The sequence below is a fragment of the Rhinopithecus bieti genome, unplaced genomic scaffold (genome assembly GCF_001698545.2).
Source record: "Rhinopithecus bieti isolate Rb0 unplaced genomic scaffold, ASM169854v2 scaffold_56246, whole genome shotgun sequence".
Taxonomy (NCBI): domain Eukaryota; kingdom Metazoa; phylum Chordata; class Mammalia; order Primates; family Cercopithecidae; genus Rhinopithecus; species Rhinopithecus bieti.
In genome coordinates, this window is record NW_016821943.1 from 629157 (window position 1) to 641762 (window position 12606).

At 51.3% G+C, this 12606-nt stretch overlaps 1 protein-coding gene across 5 annotated transcripts in view; it reads left to right on the top strand.

Moving 5' to 3' along the window:
• Positions 1–12606, top strand: part of SNED1 (sushi, nidogen and EGF like domains 1) — a 59120-nt gene that overhangs the window by 43139 nt on the left and 3375 nt on the right. For 2 of the 5 annotated variants that reach the window (XM_017860668.1, XM_017860670.1), the window contains 4 exons: positions 5715–5831; positions 6319–6406; positions 9723–9980; positions 10709–10746. In XM_017860668.1, the coding sequence (XP_017716157.1) occupies positions 5715–5831; positions 6319–6406; positions 9723–9980; positions 10709–10745 (500 nt within the window). In that variant the 3' untranslated portion in view covers position 10746. The remainder of the gene's footprint in view (positions 1–5714; positions 5832–6318; positions 6407–9722; positions 9981–10708; positions 10747–12606) is intronic. The other 3 variants (XM_017860671.1, XM_017860672.1, XM_017860669.1) reach the window with 2 other exon arrangements.

Consider the following 12606-nt stretch of genomic DNA (forward strand, 5'->3'; position numbering starts at 1 on the left):
CTTAGGCTTAACAATAACGGTATAAGCAACAACAAAAATCTGGATATAAACTGCTCTTCATCAAAACTTAAAACTTCTGTGCCTCAAAGGAAGTGACATGACAGCCTGCGAGGGAAGGAAATGTGCAAATCACACCTGATGAGAGACCCGCATCCAAAATAAAGAGCTCTGACAACTGAATAATAAAAAGACCACCCAATTTAAACACAGGCAAATCATACCTGATAAGAAACCTGTATCTAAAAGAGCTCTGACAACTGAACAATAAAAAGACAAACAACCCAATTCAAACATGGGCAAAGGACCTAAACAGACATTTCTGCAAGGAAGATATGCAAATGGCCAGTAAGCCCACTGAAAAGATCATTGACATCATTAGTCTGCAGGGAAATGCAAATCAAAACCACTAGGATGGCGGGAATTAAAAAGTCAGATAAGGCCGGGCGCGGTGGCTCAAGCCTGTAATCCCAGCACTTTGGGAGGCCGAGACGGGCGGATCACGAGGTCAGGAGATCGAGACCATCCTGGCTAACACGGTGAAACCCCGTCTCTACTAAAAAATACAAAAAACTAGCCGGGTGACGTGGCAGGCGCCTATAGTCCCAGCTACTCGGGAGTCTGAGGCAGGAGAATGGCGTAAACCCGGGAGGCGGAACTTGCAGTGAGCTGAGATCCGGCCACTGCACTCCAGCCTGGGCGGCAGAGCGAGACTCCGTCTCAAAAAAAAAAAAAGTCAGATAATAATAAGCATTGGTGAGGACGTGGAGAGATCAGAACTGTCTACACTGCTGGTGGGACTGTGACGTGTGCAGCTGCTTTTGGGGAAGAAAAAAACAGTCTGGCAATTCCTTAAAGGATTAAACCAATAGTTACCATATGTCCCAGTAATTCCACTCCTAGGTATATACCCAAGAGAAATGAAAACCGATGTCCACACGAGGTCTTGTACACAAATGTTCATAGCAGCATAGCACAAAAGCCAGAAAGTGGAAACCACCAAAGTGTCAATCAACTAACGAAAGGATAAATGGCCAGGCGCGGTGGCTCACGCCTGTATTCCCAGCGCTTTGGGAGGCCGAGGTGGGCAGATCACCAGGTCAGGACTTCGAGACCAGTCTGGCCAACACAGTGAAACCTCGTCTCTACTAAAAATACAAAAATTAGCTGGGCATGGTGGCGTACACCTGTAATCCCATCTACTCAGGAGGCTGAGGCAGGAGAATCGCTTGAACTGGGAGGCGGAGGTTGCACTGAGCCAAGATCATGCCACTGCACTCCAGCCTGGGAGACAGAACTAGACTCCATCTCAAAAAAAAAAAAGGAAAGAAAGGATAAGCAAAACGTGGTATATCCACTCAGTGGAACATGATTCAACCATAAAACAAGGAAGGAAGTACTGCTGCATGCCACAACATGCATGAATCTTGAAAACATTATGCTAAGTGGAGGAAGCCAGACACAAAAAACTCTATGTGCTATGATTCCATTCATACGAAAGTCCAGAAGAGGGAGATCTCTAGTGACAGAAAGTACATTAGTGGTTGCTCAGGATGGGAGGGTGGAGGGGATGGGGAAGGCAGTAACAGCCAAAGGGTACAAGGTTTCTTTCTGAGGTCATGAAAATGTTTTAAAATTGTGCTGATGGATAACTGTATCTATGAATATGCTTAAAAACAATAAATTGTACACTTTGGGTGAGTTTTGTGTTACATGAATTATATCTCAAAAAAGCTGGTTTAAAAAAGTTACGTGCAGGCCAGGCGCAGTGGCTCACACCTGTAATCCCAGCACTTTGGGTGGCTGAGGCAGGTGGATCACTTGAGGTCAGGAGTTCGAGACCAGCCTGGCCAATATAGGGAAACCCTGTCTCTACTAAAAATACAAAAATTAGCCAGGCGAGGTGGCGGGCAGCTGTAATCCCAGCTACTCAGGAGGCTGAGGCAGGAGAATTGCTTGAACCCAGGAGGCGGAGGCTGCAGTGAGCTGAGATCGCACCACTGCACTCCAGCCTGGGCGACAGGGTAAGACTCTCAAAAAAAAAAAAAAGTAATGTGCAGAATAATGTTTTCAGTATGTTATCTTTTGTGTAGGAAAATGGAGAAGGGAAATACAAATTTTGTCCTCATTTTAATAAAGAAATGAAACTAATAAGATGGTTCACTAAAGGAGGAGGGAAAGAACCGCATAGTGGGACTGGAGATCGGCTAGGCTTCTCTGAATGAACCTTGTTTTGTAGTTTTGACTTTAGAACCAAAAAAAGTTTTAAAACATTAAAAGAAAAGGCAACACTAAAAATTGAAAACATACTGAAATAAGTAAACCTCGCTATCATGTTGATGGTATAACCACACAGGAAAAAAATATCATTGCAAGCGATTTTAATAAGAGTAGTCTATTCACCCCTAGTGGAATATGGTCTAAGGATAAAAAGCATTGCCAAGAAATTTTAGGCTATACTCAGTGATCTTAATGTTAGTAGTAATACTTGCATTGTTATTTTGAAATGATGACATGGATGTGGCAGGATAAAGAAAATAATCGCTAACGCTACCAAGATTTTCAGTGTAAAGAATTAAAAATACAAAATGAAAGAAGTTAAAAATCTTGTTTGTTTTGGCCGGGCACAGTGGCTCACGTCTGTAATCCGGCACTTTGGGAGGCCGAGACGGGCGGATGACTTGAGGTCAGGAGTTTGAGACCAGCCTGGACAACACGGTGAAACCCCATCTCTACTAAAAATACACAAATTAGCCAGGCGTGGTGGCGGGTGCCTGTAATCCCAGCCACTTGGGAGGCTGAGGTGGGCGAATTGCTTGAACCCAGGAGGCGGAGGTTGCAGTGAGCCAACATCGTGCTACTGCACTCCAGCCTGGGCAACAGAGCAAGACTCTATCTCAAAATAAATAAATAAAATCTTGTTTGTCTTTTGATTCTGTTAATTTGACATGGAAATATTAGTATGAACTCATAACATGTTTATTTTTTAAAGAAATCTAATTTTCTAGTTCTGTTCATCAAAAGGCCTGAAGCTGTGACATCCCATAATAGGGAACAGTGTGAGTGCCCAGGCTGTGGACTCTAGATCTCATTCTCGCCAAGAAACCAGTGATCTCTGGAGAAATGGGTGATTCCAAGACTGAAGCAGGATGTGGACAGAATAAGCCCAGGACATGCTGTGTAAAACGCAAGCAAGCTTTCAAAACAGCAGACCGTGTCCTGAGGGCGGGGAGCCAACCTGAAGGGCTCCCGCTGTCCAAAGACAGGATAAATCGAGCATCAGGAAAATGACTGACAGCAATGGCCGGAAGCCCATGAAATATACCAGTATCTCTGTGTTCATCATGATGCTCAAAAAAAAAAGCAACCCTAGTGGGCAACTCTCGAGCTTGCTGAGGACCGACTCGGTCTGCAGGCACACAAGTAAAGGAGTAGGATGGCGCCTTCACACTGCTGTGCCTGGGGTGGACCACAGTCCAGGGTGACCACGGGGTAGGTGAGGGAAAGCCTGTCTTCACAGACCACTCTCCAGCTGGTGAGGGCAGGAGCGACAGGATCAGACGCGGGCCTGTGAGAAGACAGCCCTTGGATCAGGGATCTTGATGTCTTGCTCGAGCCATCAGGTGCAAGGCCGATGGGGACTTTACTCTGGGTTGGTCAAGCTGCCAACACTGGACCAGTGACCAGTCCTCATGTCACTCCAGCGGGACTTGGACACATCACAGGCTGCCTGGGCTGGCTGGGGGTGCACATGCATCCCTGAGAAGCAGCCCTGCAGAGACCATCTGAACCTAAACCCTATCAAGCACCTCTCTCTAATTAGAGTTTACAGGAAACACAGGGGTGGGAACAAGTGAGCAGTAAGTCACATCCAGACGGGGAACTCTACAGGACAGACGACCTTGTTTTTCCCGTGAATAAAGCGGGAGGTTGAAGGAGACTTCAGGTGCCTCACACAAGGCAATGTGCAGGCCCCAAGAGCCCTCATCTGGTTAGACCCGAAATCAGGACATTTTTAAGACGACCAGGAAAATTCGAACATGACCTGGGATTTCTTATGATATTGAGGAATGACTGCTAATTTCTAATAATAATAATTTGTGGTTACGTAAAGTATTAGATCCTGCTGACATGTTCACAGGAGAAATGATACCTGTGAGAAAGGGGACGACAGACAGATACAAATAGATGAAGCAGGACTGGCCAGTTTTGATCAGTGTTGAAGTTGAGTGCATGGTGCTCTTCATGCTTACATGTTGTGGGTTTGAACATTTTCATAATAAAGGGATTTTTTTAGAACCCCAAAACTCATTTTAACCATATCAAGAAAGGCAAAAAGATGGCCAGGCGTGATGGCCCATGCCAGTAATCCCAGCACTTTGGGAGGCCAGGGTGGGTGGATTACCTGAGGTCAGGAGTTTGAGACCAGCCTGGCCAACATGCTGAAACCCCATCTCTACTAAAAATACAAAAATTAGCCGGGCGTGGTGGCGGGCACCTGTAAGCCCAGCCACTCAGGAGTCTGAGGCAGGAGAATGACTCAAACCCGGGAGGCGGGGGTTGCAATGAGCAGAGATCGCGCCACTGCACTCCAGCGTGGGCGACAGAGCAAGACTCCGTCTCAAAAACAAAAACAAACAAAAAAAGCAAAAAGACAAGGAAAGTCCCAGAGGACAGGGGCAGAGAAAGAAAACCCAAAGTGGACCCAGCAAGGAAGGAGGAGCAGCCAGCGGGAGAAACCCAGGGCTCGGAACCGGCGGGGGCAGCAAGGCCTGGGGCGGCCGCATGCGTGGGACAAGCACACGGGGAGGCCTGTGAAGAGTAGAAGAGGAGCGTCGCACGGGGTGGGGGTGCTGGATTGGATGGGCGGGGGAGGCCGGGCCTCACTGTTAGACGTGGTAGGGTGGGCACAATTCTTACTCTTTTGTGTTTTCAATGTTAAGTTAAAATTAAAACAGGAATCTTGACAAAGCTAAAAAATAATAATGAGAAAAATAAGGACAGAGTGAACACTAAGGGTGAAAGGCCAGGCTGACCCCTTCCTGCATCACTGCGGACTGCCCAGCTCTCGTGGCCAGTGTGGCGAGGCCGGGCTGCCCAGCTCCCGTGGCCAGTGTGGCGAGGCCACTGCCCAGCTCCCGTGGCCAGTGTGGCGAGGCCGGGCTGCCCAGCTCCCATGGCCAGTGTGGCGAGGCCGGGCTGCCCAGCTCCCGTGGCCGGTGTGGCGAGGCCGGGCTGCCCAGCTCCCGTGGCCGGTGTGGCGAGGCCGCTGCCGGGGACGGGGGGCAGCTCTGCACAGAGGGTCCCATTAGAGCACCAGGAGGGGCCTCAGGATCCAAGCAGCAGAAACCCTATTCAGCGGCAAAGCCAGCAAGGGTCGGGGTTGGGGAGGGGCCACAGGCCAGTGGAGGCTCAGCACTGAAGGCCCCGCTCCTCCCTCCCTGTCTTCCTCCTCCTCCTCGTTCGTCTTCCTTCCAGTACTGAGGTCAGGGCCAGGCATGCTGCGGTCTGTCTTCTCACCTCTGCTCTCTCTCAACACCTGAGCTGGGACAGCGCTCTAGGGCCCAGAGGCGTTTGGGAGGCCACCGCAGCACACCACGGAGGAGTGCACGGCCACCCTGCATTGGGTCAGGTCATCGAGGAAGGGACAGCAACATGTCCATGAGGCAGGCCTGACCTGGGGTCCCAGTGACTAACCTCTCGTGACCTGTTTCCAGAAGTCCCTGGGAACTGTTCAGAAAACCTCTGTCAGAACGGAGGCACCTGTGTGCCGGGCGCGGACGCCCACAGCTGTGACTGCGGGCCAGGGTTCAAAGGCAGACGCTGCGAGCTCGGTAAGTCAGGGCTTGGCCTCAGGGCGCCCCTTACAACAAAGCCTGTGCCTTGGCCTAGGACTGCTGGGCCACAGTTGGGTTTGCCATGGGAGCCTCCAAACCATGAGGTGCCAGACAGGGAGCCTGGTGCACGGGGCTGATCCCTGAGCCTCCGGGAGCTGCGCTGCCGCCCCAAGCACCAGGATGGGAGGTGCTGCCCGTCACAGGGGTCAGAACAGCCACAGCATGCAAGGCTCAGCTGCGGAGGGCTCCCTGACCCAGCCAGAGCAGGTGTCCGGAGAAGGGACTCCCCACCTCCACAATACCGACCTGCCCCAGCCTTAGAGGAAGCCAGCTGCAGACCCCCGAGCCCTCTCCCCTGGCCTTAGAGGAAGCCTAAGGGGTTTCGCTACAGACCCCCGGGCCCTCTCTTCGGGCAGGGCCTCTCGGAGGGGCAGGAGGAGTGTGTCAGGAGCTCCTGGCGAGCCACTGCCCTTCTTTGTTGCAGCCTGTATAAAGGTGTCCCGCCCCTGCACAAGGCTGTTCTCCGAGACAAAGTCTTTTCCAGTCTGGGAGGGAGGCGTCTGTCACCACGTGTAAGTTGATTTCCACGTGTAAGTTGGTTTCTGTCCTCCGCCTTACCACATTTGTAGTGTGTTTGTTTTGTTTTGTTTTGTTTGTTTTGTTTTGTTTGAGACAGAGTCTCGCTCTGTCGCCCAGGCTGGAATGCAGTGGTGTGATCTTGGCTCACTGCAAGCTCCACCTCCCGGGTTCACGCCATTCTCCTGGCTCAGCCTCCTGAGTAGCTGGGACCACAGGCGCCCGCCACCACACCCAGCTAATTTTTTTATTTTTAGTAGAGATGGGGTTTCACTGTGTTAGCCAGGATGGTCTCGATCTCCTGACCTCATGATCCGCCCCCCTCGGCCTCCCAAAGTGCTGGGATTCCAGGCGTGAGCCACCGCGCCCGGTCTGTAGTGTGTTCTTGACTCCTCAAAGTGCTTTCTCAAAGCCACCCACCTAGCCCTGAGGAGGGACGACAGCTGCAGTCACAGAAGTGACTTGCTTTGACCACCAATTCCCTCCATGTCACAAATTAGGCAGCTGAGGCAGAAAAACCGAATAACTGCCCCAAGTCCATGCAGCTCAGGAGCAGGGGCTGAGAAGAACCTAGGCCCCGGCCCCAGTCCCCTAGAGCTTTCCTTCCCAACATCCCCACCCAGGCCCCGGCCCCCAAGTCCCCAGGCCTTCCCGCCCACACATCAACCCACCAGGCCCCGGCCCAGTCCAGGCCTTCCTCCCCACAACATCCACCAACCCAGGCGCCCGGCCCCACAGTCCGCTCGGCCTTCCTCCCACAACATCACCCACCAGGGCCCCCGCCGCCAGTCCCCCAGGCCGTTCTGTCCGCACACAATCACCCACCAGGCCCCCGCCGCCCAGTCCCCCAGGCCTTCCTCCCACACATCACCCACCCAGGCCCCCGGCCCCAGTCCCAGGCTCCTCCCCACAATCACCGCACCCAGGCCCCCCGGCCCCCATCCCTCAGGCCTTCCTCCCCACAACATCACCCACCCAGGCCCCCGGGCCCCCAGTCCCTCAGGCCTTCCTCCCACACATTCACCCCACGCCACCAGGCGACCGGCCCCCAGTCCCACCAGGCCTTCCTCCCACACATCAACGCCAACCCCAGGCCCGGCCCACAGTCGCCTCCAGGCCCTTCCTCCCCAGCAAACCATCACCCACACCAGGCTCCCCGGCCCCCAGTAACCTCAGTGCCCTTCCCACACATCGGCCCTTTCCCCGCTGGATGGCAGGGCCAACTGAAGTGACCTTCCTCTCTTCTCTTCCTCAGAGCCCCCTGGAAAAACAAACAGCTCATGAGAATGCCAGCCCCAGTTCTGCCATTAACTCATGATGTGGCCTCAGGCCCCCCATCTCCGAGACAGGCTGTGGAGGGAGAGCTGCCCAGCCCATCTCTTAGAACCTTTCTTGCTAACACTCTGAGTCTGTGGGTCACGCAATCAATTTAGTCAACAGATAACTTACTAAACACCTGCTGTGAGCCGGGCACTGTTCTAGATACTCAGCACACATCAGCAACAGAGCAGACCAAAGCCCTGCCTTCAGGACCCGTTCATTGCAGAGGGGACAGACAATAGCAGTGAGTGTGTGGTGTGGCAGGTGGTGAGTGCAAAGGGAAAAAGGACGAGATGACAGGATGAGACTAGGAGAGCCTGCGGGGATGGGCAGGGGCTGGTGCAGCAAGAGGGTGCTCACCCTCCTGGAGACGAGAGGGCAAGCCTCCTGGAGAGGGTGATGCTGAACAGACATGGAGGAGGGACATCTGAGGGAAGGACGTTCCAGACAGCCAGAGGACCAGTTACCAAGGCCCCGAGTCAGGAGTGTCCCTGGCATGTTGGGGGAGAAGTGGAGAGTGGTGAGAGGTGAGGGACAGGGAACCTCCAGGGCCATGGAGACCCACAGAAGGACCTGGTGTTTATCCATCATGAAATGGGGAACTACCGAAGGGTTCTGAGCAGAGGAGTGACATGTTCGATGACACTACTTCGGATGTTCTGCGGATAATGGGATGTCAACAGGCAAGGGTGGAAGCTTCACTGGAGCTTGGACGTGAAGCCAGGTGGAATATGTAGCAGGAACACATAGGAGATGCTAATCTGTGTTGAGATTTGGGAAGCCGTATTGACAGTCCACTGAATTTGGATTCTGTGCAGTGGCCGTCCGAACCCACAGTATCTACCGTCTTCCCGCTGTGCTTAGTTACACCAGTGCCTGCTGGTGACCACCAAGTATCCAACAAGAAGACCCTTCCCTTCCTGAAAGCATTCTATCCTTTTACTTTCAACCTATCTGCATATTTCAAGTGACTTCCTTGTATTTAACATAGAGGTGGGTCTTGCTTGATATCTAGTCTGACAGTCTGGTTTTTATTGGAGTATTTAGACAATTTACATCACCTTCCACATCATGACCGGCGTGGTTGGATTTAAACTGCCATATTACTATTTGTTTTCTATTTTTCCCATCTGCTTTCTGTTACTTTTTCCCTTTTTCCTGCCTAATTTTGGATTATTTTTTACTATATTTTGTCCAGTTCTCTGGTTGTTCACACTGGGAGGTTAATTCCAGATTCTGTTACTCTTTCATGTCCAGAAATGGAAGTCTTACCACAGGTTTTAGATCCTAAAGGTTCTACGAGCTTAGCATATGAGTTGGAGCTTTGCCTGCTGAACTCCTTGGATCTCCCTTTTAAACAGCTCTGACATTTGAGGACTTTAACAAAAGACAAAACACCTTCCCATCCATTATTATCTACAAACTTGTAAGAGAGATGGTAGGAGTAGGTCCCATTTTACCTGCAACTGAGACTTAAAACTTCAAGAGACTTGGCTTGAAGTAAGCCTGATGAGTAAATGGAAGAGGCAGGAGATGGAATCAGTCTCCCGCTCTGTGATGCCCACATCGGAGTCCTGATCCCCAGTCCCCAGCATTTCTCAAACTTCTCTGTGAAATACCTAGAAAAATAGAAAAGTGAGGTCATGCCTTCCCCAGGCCTCAGGCCAGGTGGCCTGCCTCTAGCACTGACATGTCTGTGAAATTTCACAGTTTATTTTTAGTACCATATACTTTGTCAGCGCTCATCAGAATGCACATTAAAATGGGTTTATTTTATGTATATTATTGTACCTCAACAAATTTGTTACAAATCACATAACATTTATGTTAAACATCTTAATACATCAATAGGAGGTAACGTTTCATTCAGAAAACAGCAGCTTTTCCCTCAAACACCTTCAGGGTTACCTCTGGGCTCACACAGCCTAGGTTAAGCAGTTGGCAGCATTTTGCTTCACTGTCTGGTTTTACAAAGCTTTCTTGTGACAACAGGTATAAAAGAGTCTACAGAGTCCACCAAGACATCTGCTTCAAAGAGACCTGTGAAAGCACGAGCCTCAAGAACACCCCAAACAGGTGCCTCCGGGGAGCAGGCCCGTGCCGTGTCCTGCATGGAGCCCACGGGGCGATGGGGCAAGGGCGGCAGTGCTATGGGATGCTGCAGGCGGAGCCAGGCAGTCTGCTCACCCGGATAGGCAGCCCCTGGCCAGCCACGTTCTGCTACGAAACTGTATGTCCACATATGTGCATGTGAGCGTACACAGAGGGGCCCAGCTGGGCATGCCGGGTCCTGGGGGAGGCCACACGGTGGGTGCTGGGAGTCACTCTGGTTATGCATATTCACACAGAACACGGTGCTACAATTGGGAAGCACAGGGTGTAACTGACAGCCCCAAGAATTTAATGGCCAATATAGTGTGTCCCTGTTTACTTTTTATTCACTCACACCCAGGTTCTTCCCCCAAAGGGTTCAAGGTAGTTACAAGAATTACTCCTGTTTGGGGTTTACTGAAAGAAGTACCTGAGAATATTATATGCTTTAGAAACCACAGAGTCGAAACCTGTCATCGTCCTCCTAGGCCAATGAGCAGCCACGCGTATTTGTTTGGCATTACCAAGTGTCAGGGTGGGGCCGTAGCCTGCAGCTCACCAGCTGTGCTGCTCAGCCTGCGCCCGTCTCCCGGCTCTTCCCTGGGGTAGCCTTGGCTTGCTTTCTCCCACGTCCGTCCTTCTCTCTCTCTCTGACTCACATCCAGCCAGGTTTCTAGCCTTGTCACTCCCAAACTACTGCCTCAAGCCAGGCGGGCGCACACAAACTAAAATGCTAATCTCCACGGCGGTGTCTGCACTAACGGTACCCCCCACCCTGGAATGTATGTGAGCTAAGACAGGACTTCAGCAGGCACCTGGCTGAGGTAGCTGGAGGGTGCAAAGTACAGTCTTTTCTTCATTAAACAGCTTTTCTCTGATTATTTCAGGAAACAAAGTAAGAGTCAGACACTGGAGAAATCTTAAGGTACGTCCCTGCTGCTCCCGCGCCACTACCATAGAGCTGCTGGGAAGTGGGGGGCGAGTGCCCAGCCCTGGGGATCTCAGAGCGCCGCTGCCTACTTACTAAGCACTGCTAAAGGAAGCTGGGTCCTGTGCTGCTGCGTTACAGACTCCTGGGCAGGAAGCTTTCAGCATTTCCCAAGGGGAAAAAGACATGCAGCTGCTCTAGCCACTGACAAATACATCTTCAGGTGGAAATGAGGCTCTCTGTGGAGAGGGGCAAATCCCACTCTTTCTCAAGGGAAATGTGGCCAAGAAACCCCTCGATCAGCTGCAGTGGGAGGAAGAGGCAGGAGGGTGGGCACTTGGAGAGGCTGGAAGACCACCTGGCACCTGGGAGGAGGGGCCACGGGCAGTGGGAGGGCCTGGGCTGCTGAGAAATTCCGGGGGTTCCAGGACAGAGCTAAGACAGTGCCTCCCAGAGCTTGTGAATGGCATTCTGTCAGAACTAAAAATGGGGCAGGGGCCTTGATCACTTAATATTTAGAGAGTCTCAAAGACTGTCTGTCACTAGGAAACTCATCGCTGCCACTAGACTCATGGGTGTTCATAAATCCTGAAATGAAAGAAACTTTCTAACTCTCTTTTTTGATTAAGCTAGCATTTCCCAAACTCTTTTGGCAACCAAACCCCCATCCTGCCCCTGCCTCCTGCTGCTGCATCTTCAACAACACTGGTATTCTTCACAATGGTTTGCAGAAGACTGGGATAGACCATAGAAAGCCATCTACAACCTGTTTGTTATCAGTTTCATACTGACTACAGTTTCTTATCAACATGTCACTGTGCATGAAAGATGAATTTCTGGTTGGCCTAGGACAGCTTTGCTACTCCCGCCCCTTAAATGAGCCTTCACAGTTCCTCTTCCTGGTGGTACAGATGAGAGTGAGACACCCTTGGGTAACAAGCCACTTCAAAACAGGTCTCTATGTTTTGTTATATGCCTAAAAAAATAAGGAGAAATGTGATTCGGAAACCTTTAAAAACAAACAGAAGCAAAAGAGCTTTTCAGGTAAAGGCTCACACACCAAAGGAAGAGTGTCCACGCCACCTGGGGGGAAGGCCTGGGCCGGAGTCCACAGATGGCCGAACTTGAGCTCTGAGTTGGCCATGACAGAGCGCGTGCATCTGCCTCTTCGGATGTGGAAAGTCTCTCCGTAAGAGAGCGATTGGCAGCGTTCACTTCCTGCTGACTCAAAGAAATCACTTCCTGCTCCCACCTCACCCTCCCAAGACACACACACTAAACACACTCCAGGCTTGTAAGCAATTTTACTACAGCCAAGCATCACCTAATAATGGAGATGCATTCTGAGAACTGCTTTGTGAGGTGATGTCATCTGGGTAAACATCATAGCGTGTACTTAGAACAAACTTAGATGGCATCGCGTACCGCGCACCTAGGCTCTATGGCAGAGCCTGTGCTCCCGGGTTACACACCACAGCGTGTTACTGAGTACTATAGGCAGTTGTAACACAGTGCCAAGTGTGTGTGTATCTAAACACAGAAAACCTACGGTAAAAATATGGTATGAAAGATAAAAAATGGCACACCTGTGCCGGGCACTTACCATCATTGGAATGTGCAGGACTGGCAGTTGCGCAATAACAAATTAGTTCTTCAGGCCGGGCACGGTGGCTCAAGCCTGTAATCCCAGCACTTTGGGAGGCCGAGACGGGCGGATCACAAGGTCAGGAGATCGAGACCATCCTGGCTAACATGGTGAAACCCCATCTCTACTAAAAAATACAAAAAACTAGCCGGGCGAGGTGGCAGGCACCTGTAGTCCCAGCTACTCGGGAGGCTGAGGCGGGAGAATGGCGT